At 43.8% G+C, this 25,668-nt stretch overlaps 2 protein-coding genes across 2 annotated transcripts in view; one reads left to right on the forward strand and one right to left on the reverse strand.

The window, feature by feature from the left end:
• The window catches only part of PRKCZ (protein kinase C, zeta), a 106,779-nt gene extending 87,480 nt beyond the window's left edge, over nucleotides 1-19,299 (forward strand). Inside the window, exons 12-19 of the mRNA XM_015410928.1 lie at nucleotides 5,899-6,007; nucleotides 6,531-6,666; nucleotides 8,489-8,576; nucleotides 9,527-9,646; nucleotides 11,237-11,316; nucleotides 12,940-13,029; nucleotides 16,834-16,949; nucleotides 18,838-19,299. Of these exons, the coding sequence (XP_015266414.1) occupies nucleotides 5,899-6,007; nucleotides 6,531-6,666; nucleotides 8,489-8,576; nucleotides 9,527-9,646; nucleotides 11,237-11,316; nucleotides 12,940-13,029; nucleotides 16,834-16,949; nucleotides 18,838-18,925 (827 nt within the window). The 3' untranslated portion in view covers nucleotides 18,926-19,299. The remainder of the gene's footprint in view (nucleotides 1-5,898; nucleotides 6,008-6,530; nucleotides 6,667-8,488; nucleotides 8,577-9,526; nucleotides 9,647-11,236; nucleotides 11,317-12,939; nucleotides 13,030-16,833; nucleotides 16,950-18,837) is intronic.
• A 2,899-nt stretch (nucleotides 19,300-22,198) lies between these two features.
• On the reverse strand, nucleotides 22,199-24,549 carry FAAP20 (Fanconi anemia core complex associated protein 20). Its single transcript, XM_015410925.1, has 3 exons — nucleotides 24,460-24,549; nucleotides 23,492-24,105; nucleotides 22,199-22,547 (listed from the first exon to the last, which is right to left on the reverse strand). The coding sequence occupies exons 1-3, from the start codon at nucleotides 24,547-24,549 to the stop codon at nucleotides 22,475-22,477; spliced, it is 777 nt and encodes a 258-aa protein (XP_015266411.1). The 3' UTR covers nucleotides 22,199-22,474.
• Nucleotides 24,550-25,668: the final 1,119 nt, after the last annotated feature.

The following is a 25,668-nucleotide window of genomic DNA, read 5'->3' on the forward strand; positions in this document are numbered from 1 at the left end:
CTCTTTTGCGCAGCAATACATTTGCCAAAGCGTGGAAGGATGTGAATATCCCTTGACCAGTCACATAGAGCACTTCTTTCTCTGCCATCACTAGTTCCATCTTACAGAAGATCCATTCCTACCTTTACACTGGTTTTGCTTTGTCGAGCTTGTGGCAGGGGTGCACCAGTCAATGGCGCTGCAGCTGCTATTGGGACCGACTGGGTGTGAGCAGATGGGTCTGTTGTGCTGTTATTCTCTTTATGTGTCACTGTTGGAGTTTCAAGGACAGACTGGACTTCAACGAGAGTTGTGTGCTGTGGTGATCTTTAACTCAGGGCAGTGTGGTTGCTCTTGGCTCAGTCCTCTTTACTTGGGCCCCATAGTTGGGTAACTTGGGGCCTGCATCCTTGGTCTGCTACAGTTGGGAAGGTTCCAAACAGGAGTTTGTAGAACTTGCTGAGGGTATCAGGATCAAGGTATTTGTCCTGTTCTTTACTGAATCTTGGAAATAACATAGGGCTTTTATTCATAGGTGCTTGTTCAGTGATTTGAGATTTACTTTGTTAACCAAGCTGATTCTGTTGTACAGTTGCTACTGGTCAAAAAGACAGACATAATTGAAGGGACATGGGCAAGATTTCCATCTGTGGATATGTCTTTCAAGTTTTAGGGCTGTCACAGAAGTAGTCCCAGGGGGCTTAATGGCAGAAAGTCTTGAACGTAAGGATTCTGAACTTCAAGGCTGGCATTGGCAGGACCACCAGACAGGTATTTTCTGTCTGGTGAACTGAAGTAATTAAGGGCATTTCCTGATATGGAGTAATTTCAGGATTGATGACCCCCTACATGACTGTCCTCTCTGCTTTTTCCTGCACAATGAGAATCTTGACTAAATATCAACTGCTCTTGTCTGGCTTAACCTTCACTACAGTGTCCACAAGACCTGCCAAATTTCTGATATTGTAAACGCTAGCTGTAGCCTAATGACTTCGTTGGAAAAACCAAGATGTCAAAACCAAGTGTACATAACACGTCTGTTAACAGGATATGAATTTGGACAATTAAAAGGCCCTTCTTAGTTATTCCTCTTCTAGAAAGTGTATTGGCATTGGTGTTGGCATGGGGCTATTTATTTATTCATGGTTTCTTTTATCCTTTCATCAGCCTGGCATCTTTATGCATGGCATAGATTGATAAAACAGTTTTGCCTCTTTGGGGAGCACACTTAATAAATACTGAGCTACTTTCAAGTACTAATGGATTTTTTTTCTTATCCGCATCAGCTAAAATACTTTATTTTTATTTTAAGATTTTTAGCACTTACAACATTCAAGCAAAACTTTTTGTTAGGTAAAATATCTGCCAATTTTCTTAAGTGTTTTTCCCCCTAAATAGTGATGTTCACTTATCCAGTTAGCTTTATATCTACTGACGTGCTTTTTTGGTAATACAGAATGTTGTCTTTATAACCATGGAAGAGGTCTTTCCATCATCTTTCTGCCTGTAACCTCTGCAAGTAGTTTCTGTGCAACCTTCAAAGCATTTGCAGTCCTCATAACTCTCTCCATATTCTTGGGAAGCAACCAAAATCCCAAGATAACAAAAGTCTTGTGTCCTTTTTTCTTGTCCCGCTCATACCTACCTAAGAGAGGTGACTCCTGAAGGTCAGTAACAGTGCAATCCTAAAGATGCCTTCCTGGGATTAAGCCCCATTGAATAGACCTGCATACAATGGCATAATCAAAGTACTTAGATAGCATCTAGTGAATTTTAAAAATTGAGTTCTTCTGTGTGGTGATCATAGGAGAATGTTTCCGTGAAACACGGTATTCTGTTTTGATGTGTAAGTTGTGCATAGTAACTATGCTCAGTGTAGTAGAAGGGGCAGAAGTCTTTTAGTTTCACATGACATTTCTTCAATGTAAATTGTGTTTAAATACCATAAAGTGATTAAGGAGTAACCTTAGCTGTTCAAATTCAGATTTCCTCTTCCCTTAACGTTCTCTTGCTAACCTAAATACGTTAGGCCTCGTTTTTAGACTTTTAAGAAGCCTAAAGAAGTAGCTATTCAGACTCATAAAAACCTTTTGCATTATCTTCTAAATTGGCCATTTGACCAGTGCTTTAATCTTGTTTGATCATTGGGGTTAGGCATCCAGAAAACCTTTATTTCTCTGAGCTCAGGTTTTTTTCCCCCTGTTAGAATTCTGTAGAGTTCATCTAATAGTGTCGCACAATCCTCACTTGGTTGGGTGGAGCAAATTTCTGGGCAGCCACTTTCCTCTTAAGGGGAGACCTCTGATACATTTTTGTAACTCCATTTGCAAGTCTGGCCATAAGGACACCCTTTCAGTTCCTCAAAGCTGCTTCTTGTCCGCTTGTTGCAAAAATGTGAAGTCTAGACTTGAGGTCCAAAGTTTTTATCAACCCTATGCCCAGGTAACTGGAGTGTCTTTGGTAGCCATCAGCCATTAAAGGCTGGTTAAGCAGTTGGTTTCCACTATCAGACTTTCTGAAGCTGAAAGAGAGGAAGCCAGTTGGTGTAGCAAGGGCTTTGTGTAACTACAGAGCACACTCACTGTATTTAAAACTGTTGCCATGGATGTGGAAATGCAGTCTTAATACAGCATCACCTTGACACGATGTGGAAGATGAGTGGGTGCATAAGTCTCGGCACGGGGCGTATTATCATATATGAAGGACGGCTGTATCTTTTTGTGTCACCGGAGGCATCTTAGGCGGAAGTGCCTCTTGTAAATAGCAGGGGTTGTATATCGGTGCTTGTTTTCAGTCTCTTTTGGTCAGAACCAGTGTGAACAGAGGGGTTGTTCCCCCCCCCCGATAATTGGCTATGGAAACAAGCTGTAGTTGTGCAGCAGGGTCCAAATGGAGCTCACAGGCTGTGCTGAGAAGACGGGCTGTGTTCTGGGATCTGTGCTACAAAAGTCCGTGTGCAGGTTCATGGCTCTGCCATGTGTATATGTGAAGCTGCATTACACCAAGCCTGACTATATCATGCACACTTACTGGGCTTGAGACAGAGAGGTCTTCACCAATATCTGTGATCATGCTGTTGATGCCGGGGATTTAGCCTGGGACCCTTTGGCATGCAAAGCGTGTGCTCTGTCACTAAGTCATACCCTCCCCTAGATACCAGCACGGCTCCACAGCAGGGGTCCCCAAGCTTTTTGAGCCTGCAGACACATTTGGAATTTTGAGAGGGGGTGGTGAGTACCACCCCAAGAAAATGGCTTCTGAAAGAGGTGGAGCCATACCCCCAAATGGCTTCCACAGGAGGCAGGGCCAAATGGAATACCTCACCCTTCGCACCTCCTGGGAAGAAGGAAAGCCTAAAGGGGGAATGGAACCACATGGACTAAGAAAAAGCCCAGGTCCTTACCAGTTCTCCTGATCTTCCAGTGGGAAACCCTTCCATTTGAATGAAGGCAGCCAATAAGAAGCCCTGCCTTAACAATAACCCCGCCCACTTTCTGAAAAGCTTGGGGGGCACGAAGGGAAGTACTGGTGGGTGCCCTTGGGCACTGTGGTGGGGAACCTTGCCCTGCAGTATGCCAGCCCCTATCACAGCATTCCTGGTCTTGCTTGCTCTGTGGTCAGGTTCCTGCTTTAAAGTGCTTCAAAAACAGTCATAAGAACATAAGAGATGCCAATGTTGGATCCGGCCAAAGGCCCATCCAGCCCAACACTCTGTCACACAGTGGCCAGAAATACCAGGGGCCATCAGGAGGTCCACCAGTGGGGCCAGGATATTAGAAGCCCTCCCACTGTTGACCCCCCCAAGCACCAAGAAGACAGAGCATCACTTGCCCCAGAGCCCCTATCTATACCTTGTGGCTAATAGCCACTGATGGACCTCTGCTCCATATGCTTATCTAATTCCCTCTTGAAGTCAAACAAGAAGTGCTTGTTTTCAAGGCCACCTAAACACAAGAGCTTAACATGACGATATGTCTTTGGAAAGGAACACCTTGGTGCGTTTTAAAACCCCAAAACGGGTATGTTGGGGGTGGGACACTTTCTTCTACACGTATCTAAATATAGCCTGTATCAATTAGACAAAACTCACCAGTGTATCACCTACTATTTTGGAGAGAAGAATAGGTACCCTTCAAGTATGCGGAGGGGAAATGCAGCACCTAACACCTCTGCAGCTGTCAGCCGATGCGGGAGGAAGTGAATCATCTCCTGCTTCGAGTGTCTGGATGACTGTGGCAGTGGTGCATAGATCCCGATTTCCCAGAGATTAAATCTTCTTGTAAAGCATAATATCCTTTTCATAAAGCTGGTCATGCTGCTGTTAGTTCTGCTACCGCACTTAACCTTTGCCGATTTTGAGAATCTGTCATTTCAAAATGAGATTCCGAATGGCACTGAAACGTCCTACAGTGTTGGATTCAAAAGACTGTGAGCAGAGAAAAGATGGCCACTGATGTAGTTCCTGACTTGCTTGTGCAGGAGTTCACAGAGTGCTGTAATAGGTTTGGCAGCCTTGCACAGGCCGTAGAGCATCTTTTTGGATTCACTTTTATGTTTCTCACACAGTGCTGTAGAGCGAGGTATAAACAGCCCTTCCATGGGTAGAAATGCCGACTGTGTGCACAGAGGTGCATATTGAGACCAGCAATGTTAGTCCCCTTTTGAGAGGGATGGTTTGGTATTTCTAATGGAAAGTTTTTAAGCCCTGAAAATCAAGAAAAAAGTTCCTGTTCTAATGGAGTAAAATAACCTCCATGAGACCCGGTGAAATTAAATTTGTCGTCTGTTTATATGCCATAATTTGAAAATTTTCAAGGAAGTTTCCAGCATTATAAAACAATTAAATGCTTAATTAAAAAATTAAACATGCCACTGGGGGTCAAACTTTGCTCATAAAAATAAAATTCGGTTAATAATTAACATGAGATTAAAAACCCAACCTCCTGCCAACCTAGCAGTTCGAAAGCAAGAAATTGCAAGTAGATAAATAGGTACCACTTCAGTGGGAAGGTAACAGCGTTCCGTGCACCTTGGTGTTTAGTCATGCCGGCCACATGACCACAGAAACGTCTTCGGACAGCGCTGGCTCTTCGGCTTTGAAACGGAGATGAGCACCGCAACCCTAGAGTCGGATTCGACTGGCTTTCGAGCAAGGGAACCTTTACCTTTAAAAACCCAACAACTGCCCCAGAACTTATTAAGCTTCATACTGACTCTTAGATGTGATATGAAGTTCATCCAGATTTTCACATGACATCACTGTTTCTGTTAACTGGAGACATCTCTGCGAGAGCCAGAAATGCACATGGGATAGGGAGCTGGTGATTTCCTCATGTCATCACTTCTAAACAAATACAAATGAAGGCCAGAAGTCTTGATGGGAGGATGAAAATCCAGCTCCATCTTACTGAGAGTCCCTTATAAATGATGGGGGAGATGTTGCTAGTTTTTGTAGAGATGAAAGAGGGAGGAGAGATGCCTTTTGACGGCTTGAAAGGGAATGCTGGAACCATGGGACCAGCCGGGGAAAGCACAGTGTGCAGACTGCAGTGAGGAGGACCACTGGGTGAGATCAAGTGGAAGTGCCGGTGGGACCCAACCCAGTATATGATGTAAAATAATACATACACATGCATAGTGTTTGCATTTCTTTCTTTGAAAATACAAAATGGTAGTGTCCCCATTGCCCTCAGTGGTTCGATGTGGCTTGGTATCAGTTAAAACTTTTTTTAAAATGAGCTGCCGCTTTATGGCAACAAAAAGTTTTCATTCTCGAGATGCTGAGCTAGTACCATACTCTCGGGATGTGTTCTACAAGAGTAAATGCAGACATAGATGGCAGTAGGTTTTAGAGTGTTATGTGCATGCAATAAAAGTGAATTGGCTTGGGTGGGCAACTTCCTCAAGCCAAATAATCAGCACTTGCATGTTATACTTTCAGGTTATTTCTTGTTATAGAGTACGTGAATGGGGGTGACCTCATGTTTCATATGCAACGTCAAAGAAAACTCCCAGAAGAACACGCAAGGTATTCTTTTTTTTAACTGCTGATGAAAGAATATTTTCTTTTGCTGCTGTCTGCAAATTGCTGAAGTTGTAGATGCAGGTATTCCAGCATGAACACCTTACGGGTTGCATTCAGAGTCTGCCATAGTCATTGATTCTGTTTGGGTGCAATCCCTTTTCTTTTCCACTGAGCTGCTTTGGGGTTTCCAGTGCCCTTTTATTGGCACCTTCCTAGTTTTAAAAAATGGCTATTGTAAGCATACCAGGGGCCAGCTTTGTTGCATGCAGTAATTACCCCAGAAGCATGACAGCATGTGTTCGGGATTGGATAAAAGCTCCTAGCAAAACTGAGATTTCCGTTGCAGAACCGAGGTTTGTTGTGTTTATGGCATTCAAATTCTCATCATGTGTGAATGAAACAGAATTAGTGTAGTTCTTTGCAGAGTGTCCAGATTGCATTTGAGGTTTGTTTCCTTAAAACAAAAGGAACCAGCTGTCATTAGTTTACACTCCCCTCAGTGTGTGAAATCTCCTTCTCATTTAAGGTTTTACGCTGCTGAGATCTGTATTGCTCTGAACTTCCTACACGAAAGAGGCATCATCTACAGAGATTTAAAATTAGACAATGTTCTCCTGGACGCAGAGGGTCATATCAAGTTAACAGACTATGGCATGTGCAAGGTAAACTTACTCTTTGCATTCAGGCCATGTTCTCACTCTTCTGCAGTACTGTGCTTTAAGGCTCAGAATCTGATTAAGGAGACAACTCAGATTTACTCCAGTGGAATCATTTCATTAAAGCAAGCACTGTAAGGTACGCTGCTGGCATCAAGAAGAATTCCCCTGCCCTCTGGTTTGGTCTTCCTTGTAACCTCAGTGCAAGCCAGGGCATATGACATCTTTCTCAGAACCGCAAGGTGCTCTTCCTGGTGGTCATCTGTGCAGGCAGGCATCATGCCTCTCTGAAATGCAGAGTTCTCAGTTCATGTAGATTTAGAGTCTCTGGCAGCTTCAGAAGACATCAGAGGCAGCACATGCTTTCCCTCCTCCTTGGCATGAGGGAAATGCAGGAGGAAGGCACAAGCCAGGAGGGAGGGGGAGCTGAGTGCTCCTGAGATGCCAGCTTGGTACAGTGGTGAGTGTGTCAGATTGGGCTCTGGGAGGTACAGGTTTAAATCCCTTTCCTTTTATTCATCAGCATAGAGCTGGGGTCACTAGGGGAGTCGAGAGGGAGGTAGCTGTGAATTTCCTGCATTCTGCAGGACTAGATTGGCTGGACTTGATGACCCTTGGTGTCTCTTCCAGCTCTATGTTTCTATGCTTGGCCAAAGGCCTTCAGCATGAAACCAATACAATAGAATAAAACAGAACAGACAACAGGATAAAATATTACAAAACTCATAAACTCTTTTCCCATAAAAGGTCAAACTAGAACCCATCTAAGGCCCCGGTCACACGGGCCGGATATCGCGGGGAGAGGCGTGGCTAATTGCCCCGGCGCAGTTTGATTCGCGATTAGGTGATCAGATGTGCCAGCGGCACACCACAGGTCCTTCCCTTGGGGGTCCCTCGAGGGACCGGAGGGGAATGCTGTGCGCCAGCACGATCACACCACGGGCGTCTGGAGGCAGCCTGTGGCAAACGTTTACTAGTGCCTTGGAGGTACTAGTTTTTTAACACGCATTGTCGGCGGTAAGCCACGGGTGCGCTCCACTTCCCAGATGTTGGGGTGTGATCGCGCCCGGATAATCCGCCGACCTTCCGTGCCTCTCCCGTGGCAACTTTGCCGTGTGACCGGGGCCTTAGTAGTGTTTTAAGGAAATCACTGTTTCCAAAAATGTGGTGATAGATTAAGTTATTTCTGGATCAGAATCTGCTGACAACAGGGGGCACCCAGGATTGAGCAGGAAGTTGATATCTAGCCAGATTAAAAGCCCCCCTCTGCCATGAATTTTTCTGGGCAACCTTTGAAGTAAGTTAGACAGAGCCAGATTTTTTTTTTTGTCAGTTGAAGCTACTTCACAAGTTGTTTGAGAGAGCAGAGTAAGGTTGAACCATGGCTTCCTGTTAAGGAGTTGAGAGTGGCGGGGCAGGATAAAAATGTGCTGGATATGGAAGGTTCTGTGACTGCCCTGCGCATTAGTATGTATCAGTACCTCCTGTTATGTATGTGACTGTGCACTTAAAGAACAGCAGTTAGCGATCAGGAGCAAGCCCTAGGATTGGTTCCGCCAACACGGAAGGTAATCACAGTTGAGTTTCTTCCTTCTCACGCAGTACCAAGTAAATGAAATTGCTGCACCAGCTATGATTGTATTCCATTGCTACTTTGAGTGCAGTGTTAAAAATTTTATTTGGGGGTACCAGCTTCAGCTAACTGTGCTATACTTGAAAACATTTTGACTTCTGAATCTTGCAGGTGTTGGTGACACATCCTTCCCCAAAGAGGAAGGAAAGGTCATATGTACCTTTTCTAATTGAACTGTGTTGGTTGCTCTCGTAGGAGGGATTGGGCCCCGGTGACACTACAAGCACTTTCTGTGGAACGCCAAATTACATTGCTCCAGAGATATTACGAGGAGAAGAGTATGGTAAGTTGGTATATAGAGCATGTAATGATTTAATTGCAGGGAGTCATTAAAAAAATCTCATTTCAAGCTGCTATTGATGTGCTTCCTATTTAGATGCATGCCACCACCATTAAGTAGAGAGAACAGATTAACTGCATGGTTTGTATGTTACGGGCTTCACTCTTTTGACAAAAAGGTTTATTACTTTCTTTTAGAAATGTACTTTGTGATGAACTGCAAGATTGACCCATACCAGTACTCTGTGTAGTTCCGTCATTATGGTGTGCTTCAGAGGAAATACAGAAGAATAGCTTGTGTCAGTTTTGAAGAACCCTCTGATATCTGGCCATGTATCTAGGCCCGTTGATAGACTGAGCTTCCAAGAGTGAGTGAAAGCCCATTTATCTTAGGTTGCCTCCACACAATCCCACAGCAATTAATTCCATGGAATTAATTGCATGGAGATAAAGCTCTAATGTTTCACCAGCCAGCATAATTGTCCATGATATGGCTCTGTTGTTATCTCATCCCTTTGGATTTATAGCAGAGAGTATAGATTAAAAACTACTGTGCAGGCCGAGCTCAAGTGTCTGGAAATGTGGAAATCTGAACAAAGGTACATAAATGCTTAGAAGGACTATAGTACACACAGGATTAAGCTTTGTTTTTTTGTGTTTGGCTTTATTGCATCTCCAATAATCCGGAAGATTCCTTAACATTTTAGAAACTATACCAGTTTTTCTTCACCCATTTTGAACTGGTGCTTTACAGTAACATGCACCCGTAACGTACCGTAACATCCCAAGCGTGACTCAATAAATTTATTAGTATTCCAGTCTGTAAAATGCTCTGACAATTTTTACTCTGCAGTTTGGAACTGTCTCTCAGCAGATACAAGCAGAAGCAACCCTGTGAAATTTGGAAACCTGTCGCTTCAAAGGGTATTTCTGAAATGCTGCTGTCTTTCACAGGGTTCAGCGTGGACTGGTGGGCACTTGGTGTCCTAATGTTTGAAATGATGGCAGGAAGATCTCCCTTTGATATTATTACTGACAATCCAGATATGAATACTGAAGATTACCTCTTCCAAGGTAACTTTTATTACTTGCATTTAGTTCTTCTGTCTGTATAATCCATCCGTTCACCTTGTCTCCCAAATACTTGTTGGAATCAAAATGTCTTCGATAGTTTTCCGAAGAACACAGCACAGGCTTGGCAAACATCTCTGGAGATGGAATTCTAAAGGAGAGAAGGCCGCTGTTAAAAAGGCCATGGTACCCAGTAGTCTGAATGTAGCTTAAAAAAGGGATTTAGAGCAATGCCTCTTCTAAAGATCCTATTGCCCAGAGAGGCTGACAAAGGAGTCATTCCCTGCATTAACAAAGATGGAGGCTTTTTTAATTGTGCCCAGAAATGAACTAGGAACCGACGTTGCAGTTTCATTGTGGCTATCACTCCTGCTGTTGAGTGTGTTGCTGCGTTTCTGGGCCAGTGGAAGATTCTGATTAGGCTTCAGAGGTCATCCTGCATAAGCAACATTATATATTTATTCATAATTTCAGTTCCTATACCGCCCTCTCCTGAGTTCACATTGCTATCCTCAGCCAAAAGCCTGGTGGGACATCTCTACCTTACATGCCCTGTGGAACTGCATAAGGTCCTGCAGGGCACGGGTGTTGTTTGGCAGAGAGTTCCACTGGGTAGGAGCCAGGGCTGCAATAGCTCTGGCTCAGGTTGAGGACAGCTGGACATCTTTAGGGCTAGGGATCACCAGTAGATTATTTCCAGCAGGGCATAAAGCTCTTTGGGAACATACCAGAGGAGGCAGTCCTGAAGACTGCTCAAGGCCTTAAAGGTCAATACCAAAACCTTGAACCTGACCTGATATTCCACTGGGAGCCAGTGCAGCTGAGGCAGCACAGGTTGACTATGTGCGGTCATGACTCAGGCCACCACATTCTGGACCACTTGGCGTTTCCGGATCAGTCTCAAGGGCAGGCCAGCGTACAGCAAATTACAGTAATCCAATCTGGATTAGAGCAGTCCAGCCTGAAGGCACCAAAATGTGTCAAGTCGTCCTCCTCTAAGGAAGTGCTGCACTCGATTATCCCCCCCCAAAGCTGCCTACGAGGCACTTGTGCAGCCACATCTGCTGTGGAATGATGCTGGATCATCAAGTACTTCTGCTGGTGTTTCAAAATACTCTAAACACGCCTACAGGTGTAGTGGCTTTCCATTTGAGGAACAAGGGAGTATGACTAGTCAGGAATGCTGTAAGAGGCTATTTCTCTCCTTCTCTCCCTTTCCCGACTCTGCTCTGCAGCCTCTTGTCTTGCTTTCCAGTTTTCTTGATAAAACAAATCCCACCACACTGACTCCTGGTTCACACCCCCATCTGGGGCAGCCCTGCCTCTTCCATGGTTTCCCCCTGTCTCAGACACAGCCCTTTCCCCCGATAGCTACTTTCCCTGGGTCTCTCCTGTTAGTGCCTTCTGTCCTGGTGTCTAGGCACTTCCTTTTTCATCCAGTTTGTACAATCGCTGCACTCCTGCATTCCCACTTACAGGCAAGACTGTACAGAGTCCTCAGTTAATCGTCTGCCCAAGCCTGTTGAATAATAATTATTGTACTTTTATCATCCCACAATAACGTGTCCTTCCTTTAAAATCTCATTTTAACAGTTATCCTTGAGAAACCAATTCGAATTCCAAGATTCCTTTCTGTCAAGGCCTCTCATGTCCTGAAAGGATTTTTAAATAAGGTAAGTCCCTGTCATGACATTTGTTGTCCGCAGTGAAGTTAGGTATTGCTTTTAAAAGATACTCTGGCAGTTCTTAGAGACACATAATGAAGAATGTTGTCCTAATGGATGCGGTTGTCATCTTCCAATTTCACAGCATTAAAATTCCAAACTTGATTTGAAATGGTTGAGTTCTTAATGTGAAGTATAAGATGGCCGGCCTTTTGCAAGGCCTTACTGAGTAATTGTTTTCATATGCATAATACCTGCTGCATTAGGTATGCAGTGCTGTCCTAACCAGGCTTAGTAGAAACAACTCCCAGAGTTCTGTGAGACTTGCTGGCTAATAAGCATGTTTAGAATTGCAGCCGTAGTCCATTTAACTAAAAGCGGAAAGGTACAGTTACTAGGTAAATCCAGTTGCTCATGTGGAAAAGGTTAAGTGACAGAACAAGATGAAAGATTATTTTTAATCAGAAGAAGAAAAATTAACTCACATTGCTAGTAGTTGTATACCGTACTTTGGCCCCAGTCACACGGCAAAGTTGCCACGGGAGAGGCACAGAAGGTGGGTGGATTATCCGGGCACGATCACACCCCAACATCTGGGAAGTGGAGCGCACCCATGGCTTACCGCCGACAATGCGCATTTAAAAACTAGTACCTCCAAGGTAGTAGTAAACGTTTGCCATGGGCTGCCTTCAGACGCCCGTGGTGTGATCGCGCCGGCGCGCGGCATTCCCCTCCAGTTTACCCGCTGGCGCTGAGGGAAGGACCCGTGCTGTGCCGCTGGTGCATCTGATCGCATAATCGCGGATCAAACTGCGCAGGGCAATTAGCCACACACACCCCCGCGCGATATCCGGCCCATGTGCCTTTGATATGGCCAATATTATCCGGCCTTTGATGATATGGCCAATATTATGTAAATGTGACGGATTGATTCTCCATTCTCAATCCTTGTGCCAACTTGCAGTTTCTTCTCTCAACACTCTTATTCCCTCATGGGAGCCCATTCTGCCTCTGTCCATTCCAGTCTTTTTTCAGTTACTGCCTCTGTGTTGTGGAACAATTCCCAAGGTGGTTCAGAAAAGGTACCAACACTGAGGGCCCCTGATAAGCTTTGTAAGACTGTCTCTTCTTCCAGTGAGAGGAGGGAGCCCCGGCTCAGTGGTAGAGCATCTGCTTTGCATGCAGAAGGTCCCAGGTTTGATCCATGATAACGTCAGTTAAAAGGCTCAAGTAGGTGGTGATGAGGAAGACCTCTGTTAGAGATCCTGGATAGGCACTGCCAGACGGAGTAGCAAGTACTAACTCTGACCTAGATGGACCAGTTGTCTGATCCAGTGTCAAACAGCTTTGTGTGTTCATATGGTTTTCCTTTGGGTGATGATAAATCCTAAATTAGACATGAATTGAGTGGTGTGTGTGTGTATGTAGACGGGTGGTCAGTGTATCAATGGTGTTCTGTTCTTGGAGCTTAAGGTTCTCTGATACAGTTCTTAACTGTGCTGCTTAGCCTTGGGGTTTGTAAGCTATCCTGAGCTAAAATAGGAAAAGCAGGCTATAACTATTTGAACTGTGAGTTTGCTTGTCAGTTGCCACATAGTAATGGCAAAATTAATTTGGTGTTTGCCTCTACAGGATCCCAAAGAAAGGCTTGGGTGCCAACCACAAACTGGATTCTCTGATATCAAATCGCATACATTCTTTCGCAGTATAGACTGGGATCTGGTAAAGTTGATTACTCCTATTTTAGTTTCATGGTGGTATTGGTGGTCTTGCAGTGTGTAATGCAGCCTGCCCTTAGAAACTTATCAAGCACATTGTACAAAGCCACTTTTGGAACATAGTTGTCAGTGTGAGCACTGAGATAACTGGAAATGTGTCGTGTGAATTGCAGGCTCTCCCTGAAATAGTTAAGTGTGAGACAGCGGCCTCCATCCCAACCACAGAGGATGAGTGAGCAATATTGGTTTCCAGGCTTAATGAGAGTCTCACATTTTAGCTGCAGAGAAACTGGTTTCCCCCCCCTCCCTAGGCATTTAACCTCTGTCAACAAGATGCCACTGTTGTGGATAGCTTGTTGGACTTGGACCAGGGAGGCCTCATTTTTGCATCCCTGCCCCTCTGTGAAGTCTACCTGGTGACCCTAGGCCTGTCTCTGTCCGTCACCCTAGCCTACTCCCATGTTGTAAGGTTAAAATGCATTAACCCATGTGCCCCAATTGTGCCACCCTGAACTCCTTGGAACAACAGGATATAATAGTGATAAATGTCAAATTGTCATTGAGGCATTTGGCTGGTTAAAAGCAGGAGCGGTGCAGACGGCATGTCACAAGTATTAACTGTAGACAACTTGTCTTGATGCCAAGTCTCTGCGTTTTGTCAGATCTATGATCTCTGTAAGAAATAATGTAAAAAATAGGGAAGGTGTCAGATGAATTTTACCGCATAAAAGGGAAAAAAAATGTGGTTAAGGATGCATCAGAGAGAGACCAAGCCTCTTTTGTTAGACTGCTTCCAATCTGGTACTTGTATTTATACATTTTCCCTTCATCAGACTTTCTTTGCTTGGCCATAAAACATTTAGAAACCCAGGAGTCCTGCAATACAATATAGCACAAGAACGTCTTCCAAGAAGAGAGAGGAAGTCTACCTATTTCATTATCTGGTTTTCTCCAGCAGAATAGTGACCTCCTGTGGCCAATCAGGCTCATCCAAGCTGACCTTGAAAGACTGGAACAATGCTTGGGTCTGATGGCTAGTCTCTGACAAAGGATGGGGGGATTCAACTCTGTCATCACTGTGACCTTTCTTTGTGACACTTGCCCTGTCCTTTGGACCCACGTACAGTAGCTCTTTGCAACCTTAGATCCATGAGAGCGTATTTGAGTCAATTGCGTTTGTAGACTTCAAGCAGGGTTTTAATTTTGCCGTTTACTCTAATTATTGAACTTGCGCCCTCTCAGCCAGAGCACTCTTTCACGTAGGCAGGCATTGAAGACGCTTGAGTCTGAATACACTTCTCTGTCTCAGTTGCAGCATAAATTTGTTCAGGCAGGGAGGAGGTCGTTTATTACCATATGTTCAAATGGGCATTGTATTTCTAAGAGGCCACCAGTATGGCAATGCATTTGGTGCCCACTACCTTTGGAAAACATGCTTTCATGTTCAGCAGAAGCGTGCCCCCACCCACGCATGTGTGAGCGAGTACTCACTTCTGCTGGAGATTATTTAAATATATACACATTCATATTTCAAGAGATAAATGCAACATTCGAGACATCATAAAGCCTGCCCACGTCCCCACCTCCCGCCGCTGGAATGGCTGTAGACTGGTTTTATATCTCCAAAGCATTTGTCTCAATTGATCTTTCGGTTTAAAAGCCTCCTTCATTTAGTTTTTATTGCAGTTCCTTCACACTCCGTGCCTTTTTCCTCTGCTTGAATAATAAAATTAGCATCTTAAAGCATTCTTAAATTTGAGAATCAAGGTAACTTGCCAGACAGTTTGTGGCTAGGCTCCAAAGTAATGTGAAACTAGTTCTGTGAAGCCTGAAAGAGTTTCAAGGGAAGGGTATGTATGTATGTGTGCAACAGTCCCGTCCCGTCCCCTGCCCCACAAACACGTGCTGCACAGCCACAAGGACTTTTCAAGCACCACTGGAGGAGGAGAGGGGTCAGATGTTCAAAGCAGCAAAAGTCAGAAATTCCACTGAGCTCACACAAGCCCCTTGTGTGAGCCTAAGCAGAGCGTTGGATCCCTGCCTGTTTGCTTAGCTGGTGTGTGTGTGTGTGTGCTGTAGTTTGCAAAATCAGTGGTGCATTTTTATTTCTGCCATGCCTTGTTTTGCCCAGCACGTGGCTTAAAAAATATGTTGGTGCGCCATATATTCTGGAGCTGTCTTGGTATAAAAATGAGAGAGATTAGAACTGTTAATTACTCATTCAACCATACCGCTGAGTATTAGCCTATTCATTTCCCCCCCACAACGGTTATTTATGTTGGAATTATTTGAGGAACACAGCCAGTATTTGGTTTGTGGATATTTATTTGGCTTGGGACTAAGCCTGCCAATTTGCACATGAATTAATTTCTGTGGGTGTACCTTCTGTCTCGGCCTGCTAGGGCACCAAAGGAGACCATTTCAGGCTTCCAGAAAGGAAACCAACCAATTTTTCAGCTCTGGTGCCGCTCTGTTGAATTTGTTTGATGAAACCCGCTTTGTTCAAATGCGTGGCCAAGTTCCAGAGAATCACTTTATATATGCTAAAGAGCTTGAGCATGGCCCGTGGGGGTGGGGAGGTGTTCATCTTTGAACAGCAGGCTCCCATGTTATATTGCAAATGGCCTTTGAAGGTCCCATCAGTTTCCAGAGGGGTTTGTTGCCTGGCATGCGAGTCTGCCGCTTGAGATATGGAATTCCAAAGCTACCCTTGGTCATTATGGAACAACTGGCACGGCCCCTTTTGGATCCGGCTCTATAACTTCCTTGGAAAGAGTTAAGACTTTTTGCCGTGTATACAATTAATAGTGGTAGGGTACTGGAATGCAGAAAAGGTTCTTACGAAGGTGTCACAGAAGTCCTAACGTTAGGCAAGGGAAATCAAACTGATTTGGCCAGTGCCTTGACCCCGTGTCTTGCAACAGGCCCTATCTGTACGCTGCTGGAACATTATTGTGGCAGTACTTGATTTCAGAATGCAGTGGAAGCCGTGCTCCGCTTCTCTGTGCGGCCAACTGTGACGATTTCCTCCAGTTAAGTTTGTCACAGGTGTTTTGCCTTGCGTCTCTCAAAACAGGATATCTTAAGTCATTTAGCCAAGGCTTGTCTTAACATTTACGAGTAAGTTTTGTCAGGACACGGATTCATTCAGATGTTCTCCCCAAACCCACTAGTAGGGCTGCCAAACCGCGGCGGGGGATCTGCATGTCTTCACAGGATCCCTGCCGCGGGGGACAGTGATACGCGTTGCACCGCTGTCGCCAGGATGTGACACTACGCGTCGCTCTGGCAACGGGGTCGTTTAGAGTCCAGGGATCCTGTGAAGACGTGCGGATCCCCCGCTGCGGCTTGACAGCCCTTCCCACTAGTGATCCTCCTAAACATGACATTCTAAGCATGATTGAAATCAGTGTTCTGAATTTTGTGTGCTTCAGCAAACTCACAGACCTTGTCGATATTTAGCAAACATGAGATTAGAAGAGGTCGGAGTCAGAGTGCTTCGGTAGGACCTTGTCGTAGAAAGCGAGGACACGAAGCAGCAGTGGATGTGAGCAGAGGCCCCAAACCCACTTTGTGACCTGTGGACACCCTGCCCAACATTTAATTTCTGGGCTTGCAGCAAACATTATCAGTATATTCTCAGGTTCTCTTCTGTATTTTAAGACTAGAGATCTGCCCCCTTAGGAGTGTGTGTGTGGAATCGCAAGAAGCTGCTTTGTTATGCTGAGTACTGAGGTAGCACACCATTTTTTTGTGAGTCTGCTAACTGCATTTTATTCCCCTTGTCTCCTCCCCCTCCCACTTGCAGCTGGAAAAGAAGCAGGCAACCCCCCCATTTCAGCCTCAGATCACAGACGATTACGGCTTGGATAACTTCGATACCCAGTTCACCAGCGAACCCGTACAACTAACTCCAGATGATGAGTACGGTTCCGTGTTTTTTGAACGTCCACCGTTCTTTTCCTCGCTGGGCTTTGCACGCGCCAGAGACTTTGCAAGCCTGGCCATGTTCCATATGAAAACAATCTCATAAGAGAACCTGTCTGTTTGCGTCAACAGGGGCTCAAAAGCTAAGTGACCGGGGTTGGGCGAGAAAGGCGTAGGAACAAAGAGACAAATCGATAAGGGGTGCTGCTTGGGTAGGCCCATAGCCTTCCCCTGCACTTGTACAGTAGCCGCCTCCCGTGTTGAAAGATCGTTTCAGATGGCTAGCCGTGTCGATCCATGGCAGAAGAGCAAGATTTGAGTCCAGCAGCACCAGAAGTCCAACAAAATTTCCAGGGCACAAGGTTTGGGGAGCCAGAGCTCCCTTGTGACTGACGAGAGGAATGTTGACCCTCTAAAGATTGTACCCTGGAACTCTTGTTGGTCTTTATTATTTAAATTTTTATCCCGCCCTCCCCGCCATAGCAGGCTCAGAGCGACTTACAATATGTACCAACAGGGCTATTTTGGGGCAGGAACGGAGTTCCGGCTGGCTCCCAAGTTGGCCACGCCCAGCAGGAACTCATTAGCATAATAGGCCACACCCAACAGCAGGAACTCATTCGGATTGGCTACATTAGGGGTGTGTGGCCTAACATGCAAAGGAGTTCTTGCTACAAAAAAAGCCCTGGGTTTTGGCAACAAACAAGGTCAACAGAATAAGAAGCAAAAGGTGGGTGTGGCTGGATGAGCACACTTCTGGTAACATGGGGGTGTGGCCTAATGTGCTAATAAGCTGTGCTGTCAGGGGTGTGGCCCAATATGCTAATGAGTTCCTGCTGGGCTTTTTCTACAAAAAGAGCCCTGTTAAATGTATACATTAAGACTCCACAATATTAAAAACAGAATTCAACTAAAATTACTATATATAAAACCATAACTACTCCAAATATAAATACGATAACAGATGGCAGTGTTCTCTCGACAACTGAATGGTTGCCTACCCCCCAACCCAGGCTGTTGGTCGGCAGGCTGGCAATGATGTTGATGTCGGGGGCAAGGCCATGATGTTAAAGGCGGCCCCCTAACTGAAAGCCTGGTGGAAGAGCTCCGTTTTACAGGCCGGGAGCTCACATAAGGTCCCGCAGGGCCCTGATGTCCTCCGGGAGCTCATTCCACTAGTAAGGGGCCGCCACAGAAAAGGCCCTGGCCTTTAAGGTGCCACTGGACTTTCAGTGTTGAAAGGAACCCACTCTCCATCTTTTCCCCTGTATCCTTTCACGCACCTTACTCAACACTCTTAAGAATGAGACTATAGGGGGGGAGAGGCCGTGGCTCAGTGATAGAGCATCGGCTTGGCAATGCGGAAGATCCCTGGTTTAACCCCTGCCATTTCCAGTTCAAAGGATTAGGTAGCAGGTGATGGGAAAGATCTCTATCTGAGATCCTGGAGAGGCACTGCCATCCTTAGTGACTTTGATGGACTGATTCAGTATAAGGCAGCTTCATGTGTTCAGTATGTACTTCTGCACTCATTTCTTGGATATTAGCCATGTATGATAGATTAGCCATGAGCCAAAGGACGATGCGATATATTAAGGCTTTTCAGCCCCTCACCTTCATCCCGTAAATCACTGTTCCTAAAGGTGAGCAGCAGCAACTCACCTAGAGGAGTGTTGTGTCATGAGGGGCTCCTGCTGGAGCAGAAACTTACCCATTGCTTTGCGTTCCTTGAAAAGCCATGATCTGTACAGGGAGGGTACGCGTGCATGCATGTCTTTGGGTCCCAACCTAGGTTTATATTGTACAAAGCTCATGCGTACTTTAAAAAAAAGCAACACTGAAATAGCTGCAAACGATAGGTAACTTGAGTATGTTCTGTTTTCAGAGACGTAATAAAAAGAATAGACCAGTCGGAGTTTGAAGGATTTGAATATATTAATCCCTTGTTGCTGTCGGCTGAGGAAACGGTATGAGAAAGACGGCATCTGCATCGAGGACAAACAATGTGAATGAACTTTTACATTTAATCCTTAACAACAGTATATGCATGCAAGGCTGGGGGGAACTGTACGGTTTTGAATGGAGACCAATGACGACGATTGCTGCTGAAAACTCAAAAAGAACATGATTTTTTGGTGGGTGTCTTCCTCTTATTTTTTTTGAAAAAAGTTTGGGGCACTGACTGACACAACCGGCTTCACGAAGAAATCTACATTTCGTGCCTGCTTCATGAAGGGTCAGTGGTTCATTGCATCCTCCAGGGGGGAAAGGAGGGAGAGATTCCAAACCACGTTAAAAGCCATGTGCTTTTGATGGACGTTCGATGTGACGAGCTACTAGAACAGTGTGTAACATCTTGAAGAATAAAAAAATGTTAGTGGTGTTGAAGCTTACTTTAGATGCCTTTTTTTCCACAAGTGGTACCTATCTTAAATGTGTCAGTTTTATAAATACATACATATATATATATATAATGTAATTATATATATATATATATATAAAGAAATTAAAAGGAGCTGTGTTTTATTAGCAATTAAAACAAATTTGGGTACAGAATTTAAGTGCCTAAATGGATAAAGTACATAAGGAATATTCCATATTTGGAACACTTGATAACCCTGGTAAGTTCTGGTTATTTAAAAAAGAAAGAAAGAAGTATTTTACACACGGAACATACAAATAACAGCTGCTATCTTAATACTAACTTATCTCCATAGAACTCTTAGAAGGGAGCAGAGGTCTCAGCAATAACCATTCTAAATTACAGCTTATCAATTATAACACCTAGATGACGCTTGATGTGGGAGGGGGAAAATTACCAAATCTCTTTCAGAAAATTTTAAATTTGCACATGGTGGATGACTGAAAATACTTGAGCAGTGCCTACAATGTCTTGTGTTGTATACTAGATTTTTGGAAGAAAAAAAATATTTTTATCGATGCAATATTCGAAAGGAACAATGGAAACATAATGGATCGTAGCCTTAAAAGTTTAAAAACAAATTCTAGAATATCCATCAACATATTGCATTTTTTTCTGATAAAGCACACCTCCTACTTAAAACTACCTGCTTTGAAAAGTTCTGCGTGTGCCATTGACTAGTTCTCCCAGAGAACGTTTCAGCAAAGGCCACACATGCGTCAAAGCAGTAACTTAAATGAAGGAGAAAAAAAATGAACAGATATATGAGTATTGTAGAAAGATGAGAAACGCCCCTATTCCCTTTGGAAACTGCAGAGTCTTGTGTCAGGTTAAGGATTTGTCCGCTCTGGAACTGAAATACCGGCGATTTGTTTTTTTAGGACAAACCAGAGTGCGTTGCTGTTTAAAACCTTTCAGAATCCTAGAACGATGTATCAGCCTCTTTATGGATGCAGGCAGAGGCAGTATTTCATTTTTTGGTAGGTTTTTGTTCCAACTCCATTGAGTAGCTTGCAGTCCTGGGGAGGGGGAGTTCTGCAGAAAGGCGAGAAACCCCTGTGTGCCATGACCTCTCACCTCAAGACGACTTGCAAGGGTTTTCACTTTTGCTTTTATTGTATAGGTTTCTCAGGGTGCAGCATTCCATTAGGTGCTGAACACAACATCTCATTGCATTCAAGTCCATGAGGTGCTAGGATAAGACTGCCAAATCATGGTCCTGAAAACCTTCTCAAGAAACCCATCGGTTGAGACTACCCTTTGTATATCCCTCACCCTGTCCACAATTAACGCACATCTGTGACGATTCATACTAAGCAGGATACATTCAAATCAGCACTTTAAAAAAAAAAGTTCAGTTGGAAGTACCTTGCCCAAATGCTTGGGGATTTAGATAACCAAGTTACCTACTTAAAAGAGAATCCCATTTTCCTTTTAAAAAGAACCATCGGGGGGTTTTTCCACAAAAAAATGCTTCCCCCCCCTTCTCTGTGAATTATTCAGTGTACCCTAAAATGTTCTGTGTCTCTGTGTCTTGGTTTTACAACTGAACAGCTGGTTTTTGCATGGCAGTGTGACACACAATGATGCTGTCTGGGTCTCGGGCAAAGGGGACAGTCAAAACGTTGAGGGTTTCTTACCCTAAACTTCTGTGATATCCGAACACTACAACAGGGCAAGCGGGTGAACACCACACTTGCTCATCTGATTATAACAAAAACCAGTCCTTGATTTACTCACAAATTTAAGGAATTTTACGATGTTGCTGTGTTGCCAAATAAGTTGCTGGTTACAAGTTAGTCGCTCATGTGCAAGTGTATAACTAATGTTCTGTTCACAATGAAGGGGAAATTTTTTATATGAAGTACTTGTTTTATAAATTAAAGAATAAAAAATGAAGGATGTAATTAAATGTGTGGTTTAAAGAAAAAATCCTAATATATTGCAAAATGGATCTGGTGACGATATAATTGTCTTAGGTATGTAAATGAAATGTAAATGAAAATTCTCTAGCTAATTTAATGATTGTAAAACAGTAAAATATGTTCTTGTAGTTTTGTATAATTAATTAGTTGAGATCTTTGGCCAGTTTTATTTGTGCAGAAGATGGTATACTAACCCATAAACAGCTAAGATCCATTTATATTCTTGCACATCTATTAAAGACTTTAATGAAAAAGCTTAGACTGTTGTTGTTTCACTAAGCAGAAATGTTAGCAGTAGAATTCTCATTGAGTTTAAGTTTCGATTACAGTCACAGATTTCTTTTTTGGAGCTTTTAAGTCTAAGCCTAATTACCCAAACGTTAGCATTGGTTGTATTTAGGTTCACAGCATTTGATGTTTTTACATGCAAGTCAGGCTTATTCTTAAGGAAGAAAATGAGTGTGCATTTGGATCCTTGTTGCCTAATCGTAAAACACCATTTGCTGTACTGCTAAGATCAAAACGATTCTTCTTGGTAAAGTACTGACAGTTTCGGTCAGTGTCTTTACCAGGTGTTGGTGCAAGAATGCTGAACTTGCTAAGGTGTTTGTGGAGCTATGTTAAAATTATGGTTTCTTAAGTCCTTTTAAAACCTTCAGAAATGCAGTTCAGAAGAGGATAGAGGAATGATCTGAATAAGACCACAAAAATGGTAGGAGAGTAAATTCTAACCACCTTTTAACCTTTTCATTTAAGGGTTCTTTTTAATGCATATTGGGAGCATACAATTTCAAAAAGCTTCCTGGTCAGTTAAACCTCCCCACTGAAGTAGATGAAAAAGTCATACTGCAGTGAATGATTTTTTAAAATTCTATAAAGTTTTATTAAACTATCCGACCCTATGAAACACATTCTTCAATAATACTCGTTTGTGTGCAAAGCCATAGTGTAACCAGATGTGCATGCAGATTCCTTTGATTCTCCCACTGATACTCCCCAAGTAGTCCCACTGCAAGATCTGGATGCAAACAGAGTTTACAGCATAATGGAAGATGAATTAAGTGTCCCCTTGAACTTCTGCTTTTCTTGTTAAGCACAGTAATCAGGTGTGAGACTCCCTAAATTTCTCTGTCAACACTGCCTGTTTCTCAGATGACTTCTTGATTCTTGTTAAGTTACCAAATCACATCTTCCGTACTCTCAGACAAGCATTTAGCAAGATGACTGTCACGGTCCAGTTGTGACAACCTAGAAAGCAAGAACAACATTGATCAGATGTGCCAATGAAATTAGCCCCAAACTGCACAAAACTGGCAAAGTAGCAGCAACAGCAGCTCATGAGCTTCATGTTTCTAGGTAATGAGTAACATGCATCTCCAACCATTCTTGACTTCACGGGGGGTGGGGGGGTGGGGTTCCTGTGGACATAATTCTGGATGAAGAACCTCGGCCCTGAGCCCCTTTTCTAAAATATTATCCTATTTTAGAATGTGGATACTCTGATGTATTGAGTACTTCATTTATACTGACTGGGCTACCTTGAAGCTCTCCCGTTTCTGTAAGTCATACAAAAGGCATGTAAGCTTTCAGCTCTTCTGGATGACAAGCGACCAAGTTTCTAATGTTCTGTTCAAACTGTGTAAGCATCAGGTCGATTACAGGGCATAACGCTGATTGAGATATATAGATAGATATATATATACACATGCACTCGTGTGTGTATATATGTGTGTGTGTGTATATATATATATTTATAGGGGCTGCAGTGGCTCAAGTGGCTAAGACGCTGAACTGCAGGCTGGAAGGTCGGTAGTTCAGCAGTTTGAGACCCGAGTGCCACATGAAGGAGTGAGCTCCCGTCTCGGGTCCCCGCTCCTGCCAACCTAGCAGCTCGAAAGCAAGAAATTGCAAGTAGATAAATAGGTACCGCTTCGGTGGGAAGGTAACAGCGTTCCGTGTGCCTTGGCATCTAGTCATGCCAGCCACATAACCACGGAAATGTCTTTGGACAGCGCTGGCTCTTCGGCTTGGAAACGGAGATGAGCACCGCATCCCTAGAGTCGGAGTCAACTGGCTTTCGAGCAAGGGAAACCTTTACCTGTATATATTTATATTTATGTATGCAGAGGTGGTGTGATTGGATTTCATACTGTAATGAAAATGAATTCCAGAGAGGTATAGTGACTTCTTACGTTCCAGTGAAGTGGGACTGACACATGGGACAGCAGTCAAGCATCGAGATGTCTTCATTCCGGCACGCTGGCTTCTGCTGAAGGCCACTGACGCTGGAATGAGCAGGACTTCCTTGGGAAGGTAATAGTGATGTGGTCCTTTTTTGTGCCAGGGTGTCCTTATTGGAAGCCTTTTCACTTTCTCTCGTGCTTTTCTGCTGGCTCTGTGTAGAAGTCTTTTCCCAAAGCTCTCGCAAGCCTAACTGCTGCTGCCCGGCTGCTGGTGCGAAAGTCCTGGGTGAGTTCTGACGGCGAGTGCTTGGAGAGTTTTTAATCTTCTTCCCACAATCCTTAGAGGAATGTCCCTTGCCACGCCCCGTTTTTGATCCTTTAGGGGTGTGCTCATTGGCTACGAGGGGCGTCTGCTCAGGAACGGGAGAAATGGTATTGGATCGCTCATCGTCATTAATTTCTCGTTCTGCTATACTGGTAGTTGGGTCCTCTACGTTTTGAGGAATCCTGCGATCGATCGCGTAGACCTCTCTGCGGTAAAGTGGAAAGGGCTCCCACTGAAACTGTTCCAAGCCAATATTAAATGTTTCTGGCTTTGGCTGAGTGTCTGTAATCTGAGAGCTCTGTAACACAGACAAAACGCAAGTTGTCCTAAAGGTAAATACATAAGATGGTCACGACTGTCTTGTAAAATCTGCCAGTTTCTCAAGTGACATTTTAAGCGTTTTAAAAATAGAAGCTCCCCAGATCTGATAGAGACAGGCCTAGTATATCATAAGCTAGCAGAAGATGCTTTCTCCCGCTGTGCTTAATTTCTATTTGGGGAAGCTAGAGGCAGCAAATTCAAGGAAGGGGGGGAAATCTCGCTTTGAACTTAATGTGTGTGAATTTTCTGGGTACCTTTCCACCGAATATTGCTGTATGTCTGAGCAAGACTTGAGTTTTTGAAGACTTTTTAAAAGAGGGTTTCCTCTTACCTTGTTAAGAAACTCTGGAAACTTGGCCACTTTCCTCAAGGTTAAAAGCGTTTCAGCTGGGGGTCTGCGACCTTGAGTAATGCCACCCATGTCCTGTCAGCCTCACTTAAATCTGCCGCTTCAAACCAGCCTGAGCTGCTGTCCTCTGTCCTGCAAAATAAAGAGCTCTGGAGGATGACAGCATATCTACTGTCCTCTTGTCAAAGTCAAATGTCACACTTACAAATATCAACAGTCAAAGCAGGTATTTTTTCCAGCAAACAGTGCCAGGTTTACTAATCTGCAAAGCAATTGTGTGGGCTGTTGATTGGTGTACCTCCCTTTCACCAATCTCTTTTTTTATATATATCAAACTACAAAACTACTACAGAAAAAAGGAAGGGGGGGACTACATATATAGGATAAAGCAAAAGAACCCACAACTAACTAAAAACCCAAGATCTTCACTAGCTTAGTTACAGCAAATCTTCACTTCACTTAGATTTTTATAAACTGAGTCAAACATTTGTATTACTTTCTTTAACTCTTAAATTTAACTGTCTAGAAACAGTACCCCCCAATCCATCCCCTTTCAGAGTTCTCAAAGGCACAATTCAGAGTCCTTCAGCCTTCACTTCTCCTTTCCTCGTCTCTTCGTCTTCTTCACCAATCTTGACTTGCATCTATTATTATTCCACCTTCCCTCAATATTTGGGGCTCAGGACGGGGTACAGCATTTAAATACAATTTAAAATAATTTAAAATATATATATAGCAGTCATTCCCAAAAGGCACCTAAAAACCAATTATCTTTAACCCCCCCCCGGGGGGGGAGTGGATGGAAAAAGAGGCCATGCCAATTAAGACCGTTGGTTGAAAACCCTTTTGGTTACACTGTTGGTTAGAAAGCACTGGTTAAAAAAATAATCTAGTTTAGCCCTCCTCTCTATAGCAGTTTCTCTGCTGTGCAAAACAGCATAGCAGAAAATACAGAACACAAATTGTTCATTGTGTAAAAACTGGGCAATGTCAGATGAGGCAATTTTGGTTGTTTTTCTTTTGAGGCAAGCAATCTCCCTGGAGTGCCCAGTCTAAACAATGAATATAATTCCGCTGAGCTACTTAATTCCTAGTGTGCTAATATTAGTTAAACTGACCCAGTCCTCTGTTGGCACAGATTGGGTAACCCCCAGTTTGTAATTCTGGACATTAATGTACTTCTGCTCCTGT

This window comes from Gekko japonicus, unplaced genomic scaffold, assembly GCF_001447785.1.
Source record: "Gekko japonicus isolate JY-2015 unplaced genomic scaffold, Gekko_japonicus_V1.1 scaffold220, whole genome shotgun sequence".
Classification (NCBI taxonomy): Eukaryota; Metazoa; Chordata; class Lepidosauria; order Squamata; family Gekkonidae; genus Gekko; species Gekko japonicus.